At 42.3% G+C, this 20,940-nt stretch overlaps 1 protein-coding gene across 1 annotated transcript in view; it reads left to right on the top strand.

Moving 5' to 3' along the window:
- The window catches only part of LOC138371747 (uncharacterized), a 311,310-nt gene that overhangs the window by 274,066 nt on the left and 16,304 nt on the right, over positions 1 to 20,940 (top strand). Inside the window, exons 7-8 of the mRNA XM_069336768.1 lie at positions 6,669 to 6,985; positions 7,821 to 7,893. Coding sequence (XP_069192869.1) covers positions 6,669 to 6,985; positions 7,821 to 7,893 — 390 coding nt within the window. The remainder of the gene's footprint in view (positions 1 to 6,668; positions 6,986 to 7,820; positions 7,894 to 20,940) is intronic.

Genomic DNA, 20,940 nt, shown 5'->3' with positions numbered 1-20,940 from the left:
TCCATTGTGCATTTTTCCCAAACAATATGTTTGCATTTCAGCAATACTTTTTCCATGCCGGATCTTTTGGAAATGTTGCACTTAGGAGTTTCAGTGAATTGCATGTTCAATGGCAATTTCAAAGCCGAACGAACAGTTCCTGCACCTAGTAGAAATATTGCAGCTATTCTGGACGACGCAAGAGCTATGGCTATGCCATTTTAGGATCGAATTCCTGCCAGAATCAATCTAATTAGGAACGTTTTACCAGTTCTTGCTGGCGCATTTAAGAAGATTTCTCCAGTCCCATTATTGGCAGTTTGATTTATTTGATCGCAAAGGCTTCTTTGCTCAAGTGTTGTCTTAGGAATATTTGATTGCACGTACGACAACAGATCACCCGTGTTGTAATTTTGTTCACGACGCAATTCTACAATGGACGAAGCAGCAGCAAATAGATTCAGTGATGGCATTCCCAATAGAATAGAAATTTTGTTTGCGATTTCTAAGCACAAATCTTCAATCATTATCAACTCTTTGATGTAGATTTCTGCTGTGATACCCATGTTCATATTTGAAATTTCCTTGCATATTCGACGGACAATATCTAAAGCCGTGTGCAATTAATATTTTTCCCATAACTCTGGTGGAGATGGAGAGCAGGCGGTCAATATGATTGCAAACAATGAACGAATTTGATTTAGATGTGACGTGTTTGACGCGTCATTAATGCATACAACTCAGTGTAAGTCGTTCGCCAATAATTTCAGAACTTGACATGCATTACGGACAGTGGCATGTGTTACGCCGTTTGACAAATCCCAGTTGCTGGAAAGACATTGAACCCGGGCACATTTACCAACATCATGCGAAGAAAAAAAAATCATTTTGATTGGGATGCACACTGTACAGTCTGCCAAATGTAGTGTGTTTGAATATGCCAGGTTGTCCGTCGACTCGTTCTCCTCATTTGCGTCGTTCAAATGAATTTCTACTCGCATTCCATATGCATATGTAATACGTAACCACTTCCGAATACAACAGTGTTTTCGCAAACGCATTATCCTGACATAACGTGAATAAAGCAGTTAACATTGTTGCCGGTAGATTCATTGCTATTTGTTGCACATTTGAAGCTGTGAAATAAACGCGTTGTCCATTTTCTTGGTTTCAAAACGAAAACAAAAAATACTAACCAAATATTTCAAATCAAACGCAGATCAATCGATACAGCTCAATCCTACCGTCTATGTAGTAATTGCACTAAAAATAAGAACAGTTAAAGAAACTATATGAAAAACAATGAAAAAATAAAAAATAAACTATACTCACGAAATGAACGGTATGGTAAACAACACAGCACAATTTCAATGAAATTTCACACAAAATAATTAAATCAAAATGAAAATAAATCAAAATCTATGAAAATTAAATTTATCAATGCAATTGGAAACATTGAAATGGAATTGTAACATATTTAGTTTAGCGTGTGTTGCTCTCACGTGCAACAGATGATGTGGTTTTTTAAAAAAAAACATGTTTTAACCTGTCACAGGTAATGCATCTATGTAGTAGATATTTATTAACATGCGCATACTTGAATGGAACGTTGTGTCAACATTTCAAAGCAATTGGTGAAGAACTTTTGGAGATTTCAGCATATGTTGCTCTTACGTCCAACAGGTGGCACTGTTTTTCAAAAAAGTCATGTTTTTTCCTGTCACAGGTGAGGCATGCATAAAGTAGGTATGTATAAAAAAAACGCGCCTATTCGAATACAACGTTGTGTTAAAATTTCAAAGCAATTGGTACAGAGGTTTCAAAGATTTCTTTCCACATGAAAAACACATCAAAAACACAGTTTTTCAAAAAAGCACGTTTTTCCCATCACAGATGTGACATCTATATAGTATGTAATAAAAACCAGCTCAGATGCGAAGGGAACGTTGTGTGAAAATTTCATAGAAATCGGTGAAGAACTTTCGGAAATTAGCAATTTTGAACAAACGAACATTTCCATTTTTATTTATATAGGCTAGTAGTACCCGGCCACGCGTTGCTGTGGCTCAGCAACGCATGTGCGTTGCTGAGCCACAGCCACATTCCCTCTTCCCCAGTCCTCCCCACCATTCCTCCCCCTTTCCCGTTGTTACGGGCCTATTGGGTCGCAACCGGGTTCTTTTCTGGTGTTATTAGAATTTGGGAATCCAGCCCCAAGCTAGTAGTGGCTTTCAAGGGATGTGTTCCGTAACGCAAGTTAAATTAAAGGGGAAGGGATACAAATGCACTGCTTTATACATATATTTCTACCACCACCATAAATAAATATATCACAGTCACACGCGGGGGCTATAACTACACTTGTGTACAATAACTTGTCTTTTTCCAAAGACTCAGGATGCTCCACGGTGCTCACAATGAGTAGCCCTGGTTCTCTTCTTCGGCCCACGATGAATCCTTTGATTCTCTCGGCGAATCTACCCTGGCCACAGGCCAGCCAAATCACAGTCCCACTGGGTACTCCGTCGTGGAGGCCTTCAACCACAAATCCAGCCTGTAGCTGGCAGGTTCCGATCAGCTCTGCTGTGTAGGCCACTCCACGACCGATACTAGGGTTGCGAGCCATAGGCAGGAGCCTCGTGTGATTCCGCTGATCACTCTCCTCTCTAAACACCCCAGTGGTTAGTCTCTTCCATCAGCCAGCCCCGGATACGACGATTCCTGGTACAGCCACGTCACAGGCAGGCTAACACTCTTAACAGTGTTCGTCCGGGGGTGACTCACAGCTTCTTTCAGCAGACTCGTGGAGAGACCTTGGCTGCCTTGGGTAGATTGATCCATCGTCCAATACAGCAGTCCCAGGTCGACTCTGTAATCAGACACGTCATTAGTACTGGGACTAGGGAACCTCACTTACAGGTTTAGACACAAACGTCCACCTATCCAGTCCATAGATGGCGTTGCTGTCTAAGCGCCACCTCACCAGAGGTCAGCAGCAGCTATGTTATGAGCTGATTAAGACGGGAATCCAGCACCTGTGGCTGGTATATCCCGTCCTCACTAGATGGCATCGTCCATTTGGAGGGGGTTTCGGGAGCGGACTCACAGATGGCTTTGTCGTCACTGCTCCGTGCTACGACGATGGACTCGGGTCCGTAACACCCATCTTTTCGGCCTCAAAACCATTCCCAACTCCAACGTCCCCTCGTCCTCCCAACCATTCCCTACTCCACCATCCCCTCTTCCTTCCCACCAAGCCTCACTTCCCTGTCCCTTTGTTCACCCCCACCATTCTCCATTCCCCCATCCCCATGTTCACACCATCCCAAACTCCTCCGTCCGCTTGTCCTTCCCCACCATTCCCCACTCCAGCATTCCCTCTTCCTTCCCCCATGCCCCACTCCCTTGTCCCCTCGTCCTCCCCACCATTTCTCACTTCCGTCTCCTCGTCATCCCCACCATTCCCCATTCCCGTGTCCGATGCTTTCCCAAATGGTCTGATGTTCTCATCAGAAAATTGGGAACATCAAGTGATCTGATGTTCCCATCTCTGAAATATAAGAAAAAAGTTAAAAAATTAAATGAAAATATGAAAAAAAATAAACTATACTCACGTAATGAATGGTATGGTAAACAACAAAGCTCAATTCCAACGCAATTCACACAAAACAATTAAATCAAAATGAAAATAAATCAAAATTTATGAAAATTCAATTTATCAATGCAATCAGAAACGCTGAAATGGAATTGTAACATATTTAGTATAGCATGTGTGTTGCTCTTACATGCAACATATGGCGCGGTTTTTCAAGAAAAGCATAGTTTTACCTGTCACAGATGTGACATCTATACTTATACTTACGAAATGAACGGTATGGTAAACAACGCAACTCAATTCCAACACAATGTCACACATAACAATTAAATAAAAAATAAAATATATCAATCTATTAAAATAAAATATATCAATGCAATCTGAAACATTGAAATGGAATTCATGTCATATTTAGTATACCGTGCATGTTGCTATTATGTGCAACAGATGTCGCTGTTTTTCAAAACGCATCTTTTTATCTGTCACAGGGGTGGAATGCATATAGTAGGTATATGAAAAGACGTGCTTATTCGAATGCAACGTTGTATCAAAATTTCAAAGCAATCGGTGAAGAACTTTTGGAGATTACAGCATGTGTTGCCCTTACGTCCAACAGATGGCGCTGTTTTTCAAACAAAGCATGTTTTTTCCTGTCACAGGTGAGGCATGTATATAGTAGATATATAAAAAGACGCGCCTATTTGAATGCAACGTTGTGTCAAAACTTCAAAGCAATCGGTAAAGAGGTTTTAAAGATTTCCTTCACGTGGAAAAGCATAAAAAATACAGCTTTTCAGAAAAAGCATGTTTTTATCCATCACAGACGTGACATCTATATAGTATGTATATAAAAACCTGGCCGGATGCGAATGGAACGCTGTGTGAAAATTTCAAAGCAATCGGTGAAGAACTTTCGGAGATTAGCGATTTTGAACAAACGAACATTTCCATTTATATATATTATATATATATATATATATATATATATATATATATATATATATATATATATATATATATATATATATATATATATATATATATATATATATATATATATATATATATAATTATTAGTATATTTTGGTAGCAGTCTTTCCTGTAGACATATATTATTAAATATGACCGAAAAAGCAAGATTAATAATTCTAACACGAATTTTCTCGACCTTTCTTACGTTTCTTTTCACTGTTGATGATAATTCAATGATCAATTCTCCAAAATTCATTTTTATTTCTAGTGTGGATCGACACTTGAGTGCGTTTCGTAAAACTTATTACATTTTCAAAGACTTTAGTTTACACAAACACACACAACTTTAACTGAATAGAGCTTAAACATCTTTCGAGTTTTTATGCCTACATTTGGGTGAAGTGACATGTTACAATAGTTTTGGATGAGGTGAAAATAAACTTTTAACACAAGACAGAACACGAAACAATGGAATACAAACAGGTATTAAAAGTAGGTAACTGCAGAAGGCCTATTTTTATTGGCCCATATTTCTTGTCTTGAAGTGGGTAGAATATAGTTATGCATTAATTGGCTGTTGATTGCTGGTGTTGACTTCTTGATGTGTAGTGCCTCGCAGACGTCGAGCCGCCTGCTATTGTTGTATCTATCGATGATTTTTGTGTTGTTTGCTAAGATTTCTCTGGTGATGGTTTGGTTGTGGGAAGAGGCTATATGTTCCTTAATGGAGCCCTGTTGTTTATGCATCGTTAAACGCCTGGAAAGAGATGTTGTTTTCTTGCCTATATACTGAGTTTTTTGAGGCTTACAATCCCCAAGAGGCATTTGAAGGCATAGACGACGTTGGTCTCTTTTAAAACGTTCTGCTTTGTGTCTGGTGAGTTTCTCATGAGTAGGCTGGCCGTTTTTTTGGTTTTATAGTAAATTGTCAGTTGTATCTTCTGATTTTTGTCTGTAGGGATAACGTTTCTACTGACAATATCTTTCAAGACCCTTTCCTCCGTTTTATGGGATGTGGAAAAGAAGTTCCTATAAAATAGTCTAATAAGGGGTATAGGTGTTGTGTTAGTTGTCTCTTCAGAGGTTGCATGGCGTTTCACTTTCCTTCTTATGATGTCTTCCACGAAACCATTGGAGAAGCCGTTGTTGACTAGGACCTGCCTTACCCTACAGAGTTCTTCGTCAAATGCTTCCATTCTGAGCTGTGGCTGAGGGCACGGTCGACATAAGCGTTAACAACACTCCTCTTGTACCTGTCCGGGCAGTCACTGTTGGCATTCAGGCACATTCCTATGTTTGTTTCCTTAGTGTAGACTGCAGTGTGGAAAACTCCGCTCCTTTCCATGACTGTTACATCTAGAAAGGGCAGCTTCCCATCCTTCTCCATCTCGTAAGTGAAACGCAACACAGAATTCTGCTCAAATGCCTCCTTCAGCTCCTGCAGATGTCTGACATCAGGTACCTGTGTAAAAATGTCGTCAACATACCTGCAGTATATGGCCGGTTTCAATATACTGAAAGATCGAGTAAGATCGAGTTACGTAAGAAAGATCGAGAAAATTCGTGTTAGAATTATTAATCTTACTTTTTCGGTCATATTTAATATATATATATATATTTATATATATATGTATATATATATATATATATATATATATATATATATATATATATATATATATATATATATATATATATATATATATATATATATATATATATATATATATATATATATATATATATATATATATATATATATATATATGACCGAAAAAGTAAGATTAATAATTCTAACACGAATTTTGTCAATATTGCTTATGTTTCTTTTTACTGTCGATGTTTCGTAATAGCTTATTACATTTTCAAAGACTTTAGTTTACACACACACACAACTGTAACCTGAAAACACTAAACAGAGTTTTACTTATGCTAAACACTTAAACAGCTTGTCTTATATACTCGCATTTGGGTCAGGTGATATGTTGCAACAGTTTTACAGTTACAACAGTTCAATATAATATAATATATATATGTTTATATATGTATTATATATATAATATATATAATAATCTTTTGAGAATATAGCTATAAATTTTAATATTTTTTTTGGGTGTTCCAGGTATGCCAACTGGGAACGGTGTTCGTCCCATCAGTGGCGGCGGAGGTGCGGGCGGTGGTGACAGGGTCTCTCCTGGGGGTGGCATGGGCGGCCCTGTGGGAGGCATGGGCGGCCCTGGGGGTGGCGTGGGCGTTGGTAGCATTGACGCCGAGGTGGATGAGGGCCCCGGTGGGAACACCAGGTTGTTGGAGCTGGTGTCTCCCATGGTCATAGTGTTGATGGCCTCTCTGACCACCATCCTTGTGATGGCGCTCCTGGTGATTCTTCTCCTGAAGAAACGGGGCAGGATGCGACGCCTGGAGCAGGAGATGGAGCAGGTGTGTAGTTAAGTAGGTGTGTAGTTAAGCAGGTGTGTGGTGGTGCTGATGTGTGTTGGTGGTGTGTGTTTGAGGAGTGGTGAGGCATGTGTAGTGGTATATATATTAGTTGTGAAGGTGTCAGGAGGATGTGGTGTGTGAGCGTGGTAGTGGTTCAGGTGTGTGGTAGAGATCCAGGTGTGTCGTTGGGTTACTTTAGATGTGAAGACAAATACAGAGCTTCTGTTAACCACTATGTGCCTTAATGTGCTCCAAACTACTTTGGAACTGCCATATTTAACGATCATAATAAGGAAAGGTTTCGTTTAAAGACAAAATGATCAGCATATGATAAACGATATTCAAAGACAGATTGTGAATGTCATAAAATTTGAATTAATATAATACCACAATGCAGTCGGATTCCTCAACAGTGTGAAGGAACGGGACAATATTATCAATTAGCATTCATTGTTTGGATTAATGCTAATTGACACAGTAACTGTGAGAAACACCAGCATAATATACAGCGTTACTGTGAGAAGCACCAGTGTGGTATACAAAGTTACTGTGAGAAGCATCTGTGTGATATACACAGTAACTGTGAGAAACACCAGTGTGGTATACACAGTAACAGTGAGAATAAGCTCCGTTACAATATACACAGCTGCAACTAAACTAATCCTAACAGAACAAATAATAATAATTAGGTAAAGCCCAATATAAGTTAAAGAATAAACACATATCATTTTTGGGTTGTCAATTCCTTCTCTTTGCCATGCTCCTTCACAAGGTGTTACACTGCGGTGTTACGAGGCCTTGATCGTCTGTGACTCTGTGCTTCTCTGTGCCACAGGTCAAGCTGAACAAGGAGATGGTGCCGGTACACAGCAGAGGTGAGGACAGCCCCTCCTCAAGGGACACCCCAGGTAAGCCAGCAGCTCTTCTGTTATTGTTGCCTCTTTTTATGGAAGAGATTCAACCTTCTCTCGTCTGGTAAGTTGACATTTTGTTCGTTAGGAAAATCTTGATACTCGCATGTGTATTGCATTGTATAATTGTTTAGAAAAGGGATTCGATTTGGTTTATTAAACCTAAACGTGCAAGGAATTTTTTTTTGTTTGAGGGGGAGGGGGGAGGTTGTGAGCACATATGCACATAATATATATACATATATATATATATTAGTATATTTTGGCAGCAGTCTTTCCTGTAGACATATATTATTAAATATGACCGAAAAAGTAAGATTAATAATTCTAACACGAATTTTCTCTATCTTTCGTACATTTCTTTTTACTGTTGGTGGTAATTCAAAAATCAATTCTCCAAAATTCATTTTTATTTCTAGTCTGACGCGACACTTGAGCGCGTTTCGTAAAACTTATTACATTTTCAAAGACTTTAGTTTACACATACACAACTGAATAGAACTTACACATCTCCGATTTGTTTATATCTACATTTGAGTGAGGTGGATGGGGTGAGGTGGCATTAATAGGGAATTAATTTCATCAACACAAGACAGAACACGAAACAATGGGTATTGAAATGGAAGTGATTGTAGAAAGCCTATTGGTCCATATTTCTTGATGCTTCTATATTGGAGCGGAGTCTTGAGGTGGGTAGAATATAGTTGTGCATTAATTGGCTGTTGATTGCTGGTGTTGACTTTTTAATGTGTAGTGCCTCGCAAACGTCAAGCCGCCTGCTATCGCTGTATCTATCGATGATTTCTGTGTTGTTTACTAGGATTTCTCTGGCGATGGTTTGGTTGTGGGAAGAGATTATATGTTCCTTAATGGAGCCCTGTTGCTTATGCATCGTTAAACGCCTAGAAAGAGATGTTGTTGTCTTGCCTATATACTGGGTTTTTTGGAGCTTACAGTCCCCAAGAGGGCATTTGAAGGCATAGACGACGTTGGTCTCTTTTAAAGAGTTCTGCTTTGTGTCTGGAGAGTTTCTCATGAGTAGGCTGGCCGTTTTTCTGGTTTTATAGTAAATCGTCAGTTGTATTCTCTGATTTTTGTCTGTAGGGATAACGTTTCTATTAACAATATCTTTCAGGACCCTTTCCTCCGTTTTATGAGCTGTGGAAAAGAAGTTCTTGTAAAATAGTCTAATAGGGGGTATAGGTGTTGTGTTAGTTGTCTCTTCAGAGGTTGCATGGCGTTTCATTTTCCTTCTTATGATGTCTTCGACGAAACCATTGGAGAAGCCGTTGTTGACTAGGACCTGCCTTACCCTACAGAGTTCTTCGTCGACTTGCTTCCATTCTGAGCTGTGGCTGAGAGCACGGTCGACATATGCGTTAACAACACTCCTTTTGTACCTGTCTGGGTAGTCGCTGTTGGCACTTAGGCACATTCCTATGTTCGTTTCCTTAGTGTAGACTGCATTGTGGAAACCTCCGCTCTTTTCCATGACTGTTACATCTAGAAAGGGCAGCTTCCCATCCTTTTCCATCTCGTAAGTGAAACGCAGCACGGAACTCTGCTCAAACGCCTCCTTCAGTTCCTGCAGATGTCTGACATCAGGTACCTGTGTAAAAATGTCGTCAACATACCTGCAGTATATGGCCGGTTTCAAGTTCATGTCGACTAAGACTTTTTGCTCGATGGTACCCATGTAGAAGTTTGCAAACAGGACACCTAGGGGAGAACCCATGGCGACCCCATCTACTTGCTTATACATGTGCCCATCCGGGCTCAAGAAGGGTGCCTCTTTAGTACAAGCTAAGATTATTGGGGAATATAAACCTGGATATGCGTATGGAAATGTCAAGACACACAAGCCTGGAAACCCACTTCGGCCAATCATTAGCCAGATACCCACACCCACGTACAGACTGGCGAAGCGACTCAACGGATTGCTGGCTCCTTATGTCCCTTTCGCCTTCAGCCTGAAGTCTCCAAAGGAATTTGTTGACTTACTGCGGGGCACACGGGCCACAGGGATAAGAGCCTCGTTGGACGTAGAATCACTGTTCACCAACGTACCTGTGGACGAGACAATCGGGATGATAGCCGACAGAGTGTATCGTGATCCAGCCTGTACTCCTCTTGACATACCAGAAAATATTCTAAGGAAGCTACTCCAAGTGTGAGAGTTTGAGTTTGAGAATTTGTGGAATAAATTGAAATTGGTATAAGGAATTTTAGCTCGGAAAATTTCTAAGAATTTTCTTTATTCTTTAACCTTTATTCCTGTCGTGATATTCAACTAGGTCGCCTGAGGAAGGACTTGCTTAGCTAACACACCAGTGTAGTAAACAGCTCATTCCTCACTTTGGGACCATGTATGAACAATTGACTAGGCGCGAGCAAACGCCGAGACCCCAATGAAAATTGAAATCCCCCCACTTAGGCCGCCGACCTTCGCCAATCGCTGAAGCGAATCTAACGAGTAGGTCAAGGGCTCTCACAACAATAATTTATTGTTGTGTGGTGCCGTATATTTGATCCAAAGCTCAGAAAATTAGTCTCAATTTTATTAGTCGAGTGTGAAGAACATTTGCATAACAATAATAATGTGTGGGGGTGTAACGAAAAGACAGTGTTAACCATAACAACTTAGTTTATTCAATAAAGTACTAACTACTACAACAAAACAAAAAGAAATGTCAATGACGTTACTCGAAATCCTTCCTGTGACACTATCAATGACAGCTAGACACCAGCCCCTCGGACTGCATAATGAACTAACTCGAACATAAGCGTGACCACAGAGGAATCAACAAGCAAGCAAGAACTAACAGATCTATAATCACAATTACAACAAATGACACAGTAGGTTCTGAAACACGTCTCCAGTAACCTCCTAACTGTTCCACGCCTCAGTGCAGTCTACTCCTGCAACAGCGGTTGCAATGCAATCAAATCAGTAGTCTTTCAATGACAACAATAACTAATGGGTTCACTGGCAACTCCAGCACGCTTCCTCAAATTAATCCTTACATTAACACTCCGTCCCACGGACGATCAACAATCAATAACAATTGATTTACGTTAATAACACAATAACATTTACGTTAATAACAAGGTAACATTTACGTTAAATTAACAACTCTTACAACTGTCACTAGTAACGCGAAAATTACACAACACTCTACCCGCCGAGCATTCAGTGAGAAAACCCCATTAATCCCTGTACATTATAGTGGTGGTGCTTGAAGGTGGGTTAAGTGAGTATAGTTGTGGTGCTTGAAGGTGGGTTAAGTGAGTATAGTTGTGGTGCTTGAAGGTGGGTTAGGTGAGTAGAGTGGTGGTGCTTGAAGGTATGTTAGGTGAGTATAGTGGTGGTACTTGAAGGTGGGTTACGTGGGTATAGTGATGGTGTTTGAAGGTGGGTTGTGTTTGAAGTGATTGTGCTTGAAGGTGGGTTAGGTGAGTATAGTGGTTGTGCTGCTTGAAGGTGAGTTAGGAGAGTATAGTGGTGGTGCTTGAAGGTGGGATAGGGAAGTATAGTGGTCGTGCTTGAAGGTGGTTTAGGTGAGTATAGTGGTGGTGATGCTTGAAGGTGGGTTAGGGGAGTATAGTGGTGGTGCTTTAAGGTAGGTTTGTGAGTATAATGGTGGTGGTGCTTGATGGTGGGTTAGGTGAGTATAGTGGTGGTGCTTGAAGGTGGGTTAGGTAAGTAGAGTGGTGGTCTATGAAGTTGAGTTAGGCGTGTATATTTGTGGTGCTTGAAGGTGGGTTAGGGAAGTATAGTGGTGGGCTTTGTAGTTGAAATAGGTGAGTATAGTTGTGGTGTTTGAAGGTGGGTAAGATGATTATAGTGGTGGTCCTTAAAGGTGGGTTAGGTAAGTATAGTGGTGGTGTTTAAAGTTGGGTTAGATGAGAATAGTGGTGGTGGTGCTTGAAGGTGGGTTAGGTTAGCATAGTGGTAGTGCTTGTAGTTGGGTTAGGTGAGTATAGTGGTGGTGCTTGATCGACGGTTAGGTGGATATAGTAGTGGTGCTTGAAGGTGGGTTGGGTGAGTATAGTGGTGGTGCTTGAAGGTGGTTTAGTTGAGTATAATGGTGGTGCTTCAAGGTAGGTTAGGTGAATATACTGGTGGTGCTTGAAGATAGGTTAGGTGAGTATAGTGGTGGTGCTTGAAGGTGGGTTAGGTGAGTATAGTGATGTTGTTTGAAGGTGGGTTAGGTGAGTATAGTGGTGGTGCTTGAAGGTTGGGTAGGTGAGTATAGTGGTGGTGATGCTTGAAGGTGGGTTTGGGGAGTATAGTGGTGGTGCTTGAAGGTGGCTTAGGTGAGTACAGTGGTGGTGTTTGAAGGTGTGTTAGGAGATATAATGATGGTGCTTGATGGTGGGTTAGGTGAATATAGTGGTTGTACTTGAAGGTGGGTTAGGTGAGTATAGTGCGGGGCTGCTTTAAGGTGGGTTATGAGAGTATAGTGGTGGTGTTTAAAGGTGGGATAGATGAATATAGTGGTGGTGCTTGAAGGTGGGTTACATGAGTATAGTGGTGGTGCTTGATGGTGGGTTAGGTGAGTATAGTGATAGTGGTGCTTGACAGTGGGTTAGGTGAGTATAGTGGTGGTGTTTGAAGGTGGATGAAGGTGGGTTAGGTGAATATAGTGGTGGTGCTTGTGGGAAGGTTAGGTGAGTATTGTACTGGTGCATGAATGTAGGTTACGTGAGTATAGTAGTGTTGCTTGAAGGTGGGTTAGATGAATAAAGTTTTTGTGCTTGAAGATGGGGTAGGTGAGTATAGTTGTGGTGTTTCGAGGTGGGTTAGTTGAGTATTGTGGCGGTGCTTGACGTTGGGTTTGAGGAGAATAGTGGTGGTAGTGCTTGAAGGTGGGTTAGGTGAGTATAGTGGTAGTGCTTGAGGTTGGGTTAGTTGAGTATAGTTGTGGTGTTTGAATGTAGGTTAGGTGAATATAGTAGTGGTGCTTGAAGGTGGGTTAGGTTAGTATAGTGGTGGTGCTTGAAGGTGGGTTAAGTGAGTATAGTTGTGGTGCTTGATTGTAGGTAAGGTGAATATAGTAGTGGTGCTTGAAGGTGGGTTAGGTGAGTATAGTGGTGGTACTTGAAGGTGGGTTACGTGAGTATAGTGATGGTGTTTGAAAGTGGGTTGTGTTTGAAGTAATTGCGCTTGAAGGTGGGTTAGGTGAGTATAGTGGTGGTGCTTTTTAGAAGGTGAGTTAGGAGAGTATAGTAATGGTGCTTGAAGGTGGGATAGGTGAGTATAGTGGTGGTGCTTGAAGGTGGGTTAGGTGAGTATAGTGGTGGTGATGCTTGAAGGTGGGTTAGGTGAGTATAGTGGTGGTGCTTGAAGGTGGGTTAGGTAAGTATAGTGGTGGTCTGTGAAGTTGAGTTAGGTGAGTATAGTTGTAGTGCTTGAAGGTGGGTTAGGTAAGTATAGTGGTGGGCTTTGAAGTTGAGTTAGGTGAGTATAGTTGTGGTGTTTGAAGGTGGGTAAGGTGATTATAGTGGTAGTCCTTAAAGGTTGGTTAGGTAAGTATAGTGGTGGTGCTTAAAGTTGGGTTAGATGAGAATAGTGGTGGTGGTGCTTGAAGGTGGGTTAGGTTAGTATAGTGGTAGTGCTTGTAGTTGGGTTAGGTGAGTATAGTGGTGGTGCTTGATCGAAGGTTAGGTGGATATAGTAGAGGTGCTTGAAGGTGAGTTGGGTGAGTATATTGGTGGTGCTTGAAGGTGGTTAAGTTGAGTATAATGGTGGTGCTTCAAGGTAGGTTAAGTGAATGTACTGGTGGTGCTTGAAGATAGGTTAGGTGAGTATAGTGGTGGTGCTTGAAGGTGGGTTAGGTGAGTATAGTGATGTTGTTTGAAGGTGGGTTAGGTGAGTATAGTGGTGGTGGTGCTTGAAGGTTGGTTTGGTGAGTATAGTGGTGGTGATGCTTGAAGGTGGGTTTGGGGAGTATAGTGGTGGTGCTTGAAGGTGGCTTAGGTGAGTACAGTGGTGGTGTTTGAAGGTGTGTAAGGAGATATAATGATGGTGCTTTAAGGTGGGTTAGGTTAATATAGTGGTTGGACTTGAAGGTGGGTTAGGTGAGTATAGTGCGGGGCTGCTTTAAGGTGGGTTATGAGAGTATAGTGGTGGTGTTTAAAGGTGGGATAGATGAATATAGTGGTGGTGCTTGAAGGTGGGTTACATGAGTATAGTGGTGGTGCCTGGATTTGGATTAGGAGAGTATAGTTGTGGTGCTTGATGGTGGGTTAGGTGAGTATAGTGGTAGTGGTGCTTGACGGTGGGTTAGGTGAGAATAGTGGTGGTGGTGCTTAAAGGTGGGTTAGGTGAGTACAGTAGTAGTACTTGAGGATGGGTTAAGTGAGTATAGTAGTGGTCTTTGAAGTTGAGTTAGGTGAGTATAGTTGTGGTGCTTGAAGGTGGGTTATGTAAGTATAGTGGTGGTCTTTGAAGATGAGTTAGGTGAGTATATTGGTGGTTCTTGAAAGTGGGTTTGGTGGGTATAGTGTAGGTGCTTCAAGGTGGTTTAGGTGAGTATAGTAGTAGTAGTGCTTGAAGGTGGATTAGGTGAGTATAATATTTGTGCTTGAATGTGGGTTAGGTGAGTATAGTGGTAGTGGTGCTTGAAGGTGGGTTAGGAGAGAATAGTGGTAGTGGTGCTTGAATGTAGGCCAGGTGAGTATAGTGGTGGTGCTTGTGGGAGGGTTTGGTAAGTATAGTGGTGGTGCTTGAAGGTGGGTTAGGTGAGCATAGTGTTGGTGGTGTTTGTAGGTGGGTTAGGTGAGTATAGTGGTTGTGATTGAAGGTGGGTTAGGTAAGTTTTGTGGTGGTGCTTAAAGGTAGGTTAGGTGAGTATAGTGGTTGTACTTGAAGAAGGGTTAGGTGAGTATTGTGGTGGTGCTTGAAGGTGGGTTAGGTGAGTATAGTTGTGGTGTTTGAATGTGGGTTAGGTGAGTATAGATGTGGTGGTGCATAAAGATGGGTCAGGTGCGTATAGTGGTGGTGTTTGAAGTTGGGTTAGGTAAGAATAGTGGTGGTGGTGCTTGAAGGTGGGTTAGGTGAGTATAGTAGTAGTGCTTGAGGTTGGGTTAGGTGAATATAGTAGTGGTCTTTGAAGTTGATTTAGGTGAGTATAGTTCTGGTGCTTGAAGGTGGGTTAGGTAAGTATAGTGGTGGTCTTTGAAGTTGAGTTAGGTGAGTATAGTGGTGGGTTTTGAAGGTGGGTTAGGTGGGTAGAGTGGAGGTGCTTCAAAGTGGGTTAGGTGAGTATACTAGTAGTAGTAGTGCTTGAAGATGGATTAGGTGAGTATAATGATGGTGCTTGAATGTGGGTTAGGTGAGTATAGTGGTGGTGGTGCTTGAAGGTGGGTAAGGAGAGTATAGTGGTAGTGGTGCTTGAATATGGCCAGGTGAGTATAGTGGTGGTGCTTGTGGGAGGGTTAGGTAAGTATAGTGGTGGTGCTTGAAGGTGGGTTAGGTGACCATAGTGGTGGTGGTGTTTGTAGGTGGGTTAGGTGAGTATAGTGGTGGTGCTTGAAGGTAGGTTAGGTGAGTATAGTGATGGTGCTTGAAAGTTGGTTAGGTGTGTATAGTGGTTTTGGTGCAAGAAGGTGGGTTAGGTGAGTATACGGGTGGTGCTTGAAGTTGGGTTAGGTGAGTATAGTGGTGTTGGTGCATGAAGGTGGGTTAGGAGAGTATAGGGGTTGTGCTTGAAGGTAGGTTAGGTGAATATAGTAGTTGTGGTTGAAGGTGGGTTAGGTGAATATTTTGGTTGTGCTTGAAGGTGGGTTAGGTGAGTATAGTGGTGGTGCTTGAAGGTGGGTTAAGTAAGTATTGTGCTGGTCCTTGAATGTGGGTTAGGTGAGTATAGTGATGGTGGTGATTGAAGGTGAGTTAGGTGGGTAAAGTGTTGGTGCTTGAGGGTGCGTTAGGTGAGTATAGCAATGGTGCTTGAATGTAGATTAGGTGTGTATAGTAGCGGTGCTTGAAGGAGGGTTAGGTGTGTATAGTGGTGGTGGTGCTTGAAAGTGGGTTAGGTGAGTATAGTGGTGGTGCTTTAGGGTGTGTTAGGTGAGTACAGTGGTGGTGCTTGGATTTGGGTTAGGTGAGTATAGTTGAAGTGCTTGAAGGTGGGTTTGGTGAGTATAGTGGTGGTGCTTGAAGGTGGGTTAGGTAAGTATAGTGGTGGTGCTTGAAGGTGGGTTAGGTGAGTATATTGGTGGAGCTTGAAAGTTGGTTAGGTGGGTATAGTTGTGGTGCTTGAAGGTGGGTTAGGTGAGTATGTTGGTGGGTTAAGTGAGTATTGTAGTGGTGGTGCTTGAAAGTGGGTTAGGTGAGTATAGTTGAGGTGTTTGAAGGTGGGTTAGGTAAGTATTGTGCTGGTCCTGGAATGTGGGTTAGGTTAGTTTAGTGGTGGTGGAGACTGAAGGTTAGTTAGGTGAATATAGTTTTGGTGCTTGAAGGTGGGTTAGATGCGTAAAGTGGTGGTGCTTGGATTTGGGTTAGGTGAGTATAGTTGTGGTGCTTCAAGATGAGTTAGGTGAGTATAGTGGTAGTGGTGCTTAAAGGAGGGTTAGTAGAGTATAGTGATTGTGTTTGCAGGTGGATTAGATGAGTATAGTGGTGGTGCTTGAATGTAGGTTAGGTGAGTATAGTAGTGGTGCTTGATGGTAGGTTAGGTGAATATAGTTTTGGTGCTTGAAGATGGGTTACGTGAGTATAGCAGTGGTGCTTGAAAGTGGGTTAGGTGAGTATAGTCGTGGTGATGCTTGAAGGTGGCTTAGATGAGTATAGTGGTGGTCTATGAGAGTGGGTTAGTTTAGTATAGTGGAGGTGGTGTTTGAAGATGGGTTAGGTGAGTATATTGGTGGTGCTTGAAGGATGGTTAGGTGAGTATAGTGATGGTGCTTGAAGGTGGGTTAAGTGAGTATAGAGATGGTGCTTGAAGGTTGGTTAGGTGAGTTATAGGTGGTCCTTAAAGGTGGCTTAGGTGAGTATATTAGTGGTGGTGCTTGAAGTTGCGTTAGCTGAGTATAATGGTGGTGTTTGAAAGTGGACTAGATGTGTATAGGGATGGTTCTTGAAGGTGGGTTAGGTGAGTATAGTGAAGGTGCTTGAAGGTGGTTTAGGTGAGAATAGTGGTGGTGCTTGATGGTGGGTTAGGTGAGTATATTGGCAGTGCTTTAACGTGGGTTAGGTGAGTATAGTGGTGGGGCGTGAAGGGGGTTAGGTGAGTATAGTTGTGGTGCTTAAAGGTGGGTTAGGTGAGTATAGTGGTGGTTCTTGAAGGTGGGTTCGGTGACTATAGTGGTGGTGCTTGAAGGTGGTTTAAGGAGTATAGCAGAGGTGGTGTTTGAAGGTGGGTTAGGTGAGTATAGTTGTGGTGTTTAAAGGTGGGTTAGTTGAGTATAATGGTGGTGCTTTAAGGTGGGTTAGGTGGGTATAGTGGTGGTGCTTAAAGGTGGGTTAGATGAGTATAGTTGTGGTTTTTGAAGGTGTGTTTGGTGGAATAGTGGTGGTCCTTGAAGGTGGGTTATGTGAGAATATATTTGGGGTGCCTGAAGGTAGGTTAGGTGAGTATAGAGGTGGTGGTGCTTGAAGGTAGGTTAGGTGAATATAGTAGTGGTGCTTGAAGGTGGATTAGGTGAGTATAGTGGTGTTGCTTGAAGGTAGGTAAGTTGAGTATTGTGCTTCGGCTTGAAAGTGGGTTAGGAGAGTATAGTTGTGGTGTTTGAATGTGGGTTAGGTGAGTATAGTTGTGGTGGTGCATAAAGATGGGTTAGGTGCGTATAGTGGTGGTGCTTGAAGATGGGTTAGGTGAGAATAGTGGTGATGGTGCTTGAAGGTGGGTTAGGTGAGTACAGTGGTAGTGCTTAAGCTTGGGTTAGGTGAGTATAGTAGTGGTCTTTGAAGTTGATTTAGGGAGTATAGTTGTGGTGCTTGAAGGTGGGTTAGGTAAGTATAGTGTTGATCTTTGAAGTTGAGTTAGGTGAGTATAGTTGTGGTTCTGGAAGGTGGGTTAGGTGGGTATAGTGGAGGTGCTTCAAAGTGGGTTAGGTGAGGATAGTAGTAGTAGTGCTTGAAGGTGGATTAGGTGAGTATAATGGTGGTGCTTGAATGTGAGTTAGGTGAGTATAGTGGTGGTGGTGCTTGAAGGTGGGTTAGGAGAGTATAGTGGTAGTGGTGCTTGAATGTGAGCCAGGTGAGTATAGTGGTGGTGCTTGTGGGAGTGTTAGGTAAGTATAGTGGTGGTGCTTGAAGGTGGGTTAGGTGAGCATAGTAGTGGTGGTGTTTGTAGGTGGGTTAGGTGAGTATAGTGGTTATGATTGAAGGTAGGTTAGGTAAGTTCTGTGGTGGTGCTTGAAGGTGGGTTAGGTGAGTATAGTTGTGGTGTTTGAATGTGGGTTAGGTGAGTATAGTTGTGGTGGTGCATAAAGATGGGTTAGGTGCGTATAGTGGTGGTGTTTGAAGTTGGGTTAGGTGAGAATAGTGTTGGTTTTGCTTGAAGGTGGGTTAGGTGAATATAGTAGTGGTCTTTGAAGTTGAGTTAGGTGAGTATAGTTGTGGTGCTTGAAGGTGGGTTAGGTAAGTATAGTGGTGGTGCTTCATGGTGGGTTAGGTGAGTATAGTAGTAGTAGTGCTTGAAGGTGGATTAGGTGAGTATAATGGTGGTGCTTGAATGTGGGTTAGGTGAATATAGTGGTGGTGGTGCTTGACGGTGGGTTAGGAGAGTATAGTGGTGGTGGTATTTGTAGGTGGGTTAGTTGAGTATAGTGGTGGTGCTTGTGGGAGGGTTAGGTAAGTATAGTGGTGGTGCTTGAAGGTGGGTTAGGTGAGCATAGGGGTGGTGGTGTTTGTAGGTGGGTTAGGTGAGTATAGTGGTTGTGATTGAAGGTGGGTTAGGTAAGTTTAGTGATGGTGCTTGAAGGTAGGTTAGGCGAGTATAGTGGTGGTACTTGAAGGAGGGTTAGGTGAGTATTGTGGTGGTGCTTGAAGGTGGGTTAGGTGAGTATAGTTGTGGTGTTTGAATGTGGGTTAGGTGAGTATAGTTGTGGTGGTGCATAAAGATGGGTTAGGTGCGTATAGTGGTGGTGTTTGAAGTTGGGTTAGGTGAGAATAGTGGTGGTGGTGCTTGAAGGTGGGTTAGGTGAATATAGTAGTGGTCTTTGAAGTTGAGTTAGGTGAGTATAGTTGTGGTGCTTGAAGGTGGGTTAGGTAAGTATAGTGGTGGTGCTTCAAGGTGGGTTAGGTGAGTATAGTAGTAGTAGTGCTTGAAGGTGGATTAGGTGAGTATAATGGTGGTGCTTGAATGTGGGTTAGGTGAATATAGTGGTGGTGGTGCTTGAAGGTGGGTTAGGAGAGTATAGTGGTGGTGGTATTTGTAGGTGGGTTAGGTGAGTAGAGTGGTGGTGCTTGTGCGAGGGTTAGGTAAATATAGTGGTGGTGCTTGAAGGTGGGTTAGGTGAACATAAGGGTGGTGGTGTTTGTAGGTGGGTTAGGTGAGTATAGTGGTTGTGATTGAAGGTGGGTTAGGTAAGTTTAGTGATGGTGCTTGAAGGTAGGTTAGGCGAGTATAGTGGTGGTACTTGAAGGAGGGTTAGGTGAGTATAGTGGTGGTGCTTGAAGGTGAGTTAAGTGAGTACAGAGGTAATGATGCTTGAAGGTGGGTTAGAGGAGAATAGTAGTGGGGTTTAAAGGTGGGTTACGTTAGTAAAGTGGTGGTGCTTGAAGGTGGGTTAGGTGAGTATTGTTGTGGTGCTTGAAGGTGGGTTAGGTGAGTATAGTTGTAGTGTTTAAAGGTGGGTTTGATGTGTATAGTAGTGGTGCTTGAAAGTGGGTTAGGTGAGTATAGTGGTTTTGGTGCATGAAGGTGGGTTAGGTAAGTATACGGGTGGTGCTTGAAGTTGGGTTAGGTGAGTATAGTGGTGTTGGTACATGAAGGTGGGTTAGGTGAGTATAGGGGTGGTGCTTGAACGTAGGTTAGGTGAATATAATAGTGATGCTTGAAGGTAGGTTAGGTGAGTATAGTGATTGTGCTTGAAGGTGGGTTAGGTGAGTATAGTGGTTGTGCTTGAAGGTGGGTTAAGTAAGTATAGTAGTGGTGCTTGAATGTAGATTAGGTGTGTATAGTAGCGGTGCTTGAAGGTGGGTTAGGTGAGTATAGTGGTGGTGCTTTAGGGTGTGTCAGGTGAGTATAGTGGTGGTGCTTGGATTTGGGTTAGGTGTGTTTATTTGAGATGCTTGAAGGTGAGTTAGGTGAGAATAGTGGTGGTGCTTGAAGATGGGTTAGGTTAGTATAGTAGTGGTGCTTGAAGGTCGGTTAGGTGAGTATATTGGTGGTGCTTGAAAGTTGGTTAGGTGGGTATAGTGGTGGTGCTTGAAAGTGGGCTAGGTGAGTATGTTGGTAGTGTTTGAAGGTGTTTTAAGTGAGTATAGTAGTGGTGGTGCTTGAAAGTGGGATAGGTGAGTATAGTTATGGTGTTTGAAGGTGGGTTAGGTAAGTATAGTGCTTGTCCTTGAATGTGGGTTAGGTTAGTATAGTGGTGGTCGATATTGAACGTTAGTTAAAAGAGTATACTGGTGGGGCTTGAAGGTGCGTTAGATGTGTAAAGAGGTAGTGCTTGGATTTGGGTTAGTTTAGAATAGTGGTAGTGGTGCTTAAAGGTGGGTTACGTGAGTATAGTGGTGGTGTTTGACGGTGAATTAGGTGAGTATAGTGATGGTTCTTGAAGGTGGGTTAGGTGAGTATAGTGGAGGTGCTTGAAGGTGGGTTTGGTGAGTATAGTGGTGGTGCTTGTGGGAGAGTTAGGTGAGTATAGTGGTGGTGCTTGAATGTAGGTTAGGTGAGTATAGTAGTGGTGCTTGAAGGTGGGATAGGTGAATATAGTTTTGGTGTTTGAAGATGGGTTAAGTAGGTATATTTGAGGTTCTTGAAGGTGGGTTAGGTGAGTATAGTGAAGGTGCTTGAAGGTGGTTTAGGTGAGAATAGTAGTGGTGCTTGATGGTGGGTTAGGTGAGTATATTGGTAGTGCTTTAACGTGGGT

Source organism: Procambarus clarkii, chromosome 36 (genome assembly GCF_040958095.1).
Source record: "Procambarus clarkii isolate CNS0578487 chromosome 36, FALCON_Pclarkii_2.0, whole genome shotgun sequence".
NCBI lineage: Eukaryota > Metazoa > Arthropoda > Malacostraca > Decapoda > Cambaridae > Procambarus > Procambarus clarkii.
The sequence above is the reverse complement of the archived record's forward strand: the minus strand, read 5'-3'. Positions and strand labels throughout refer to the sequence as shown.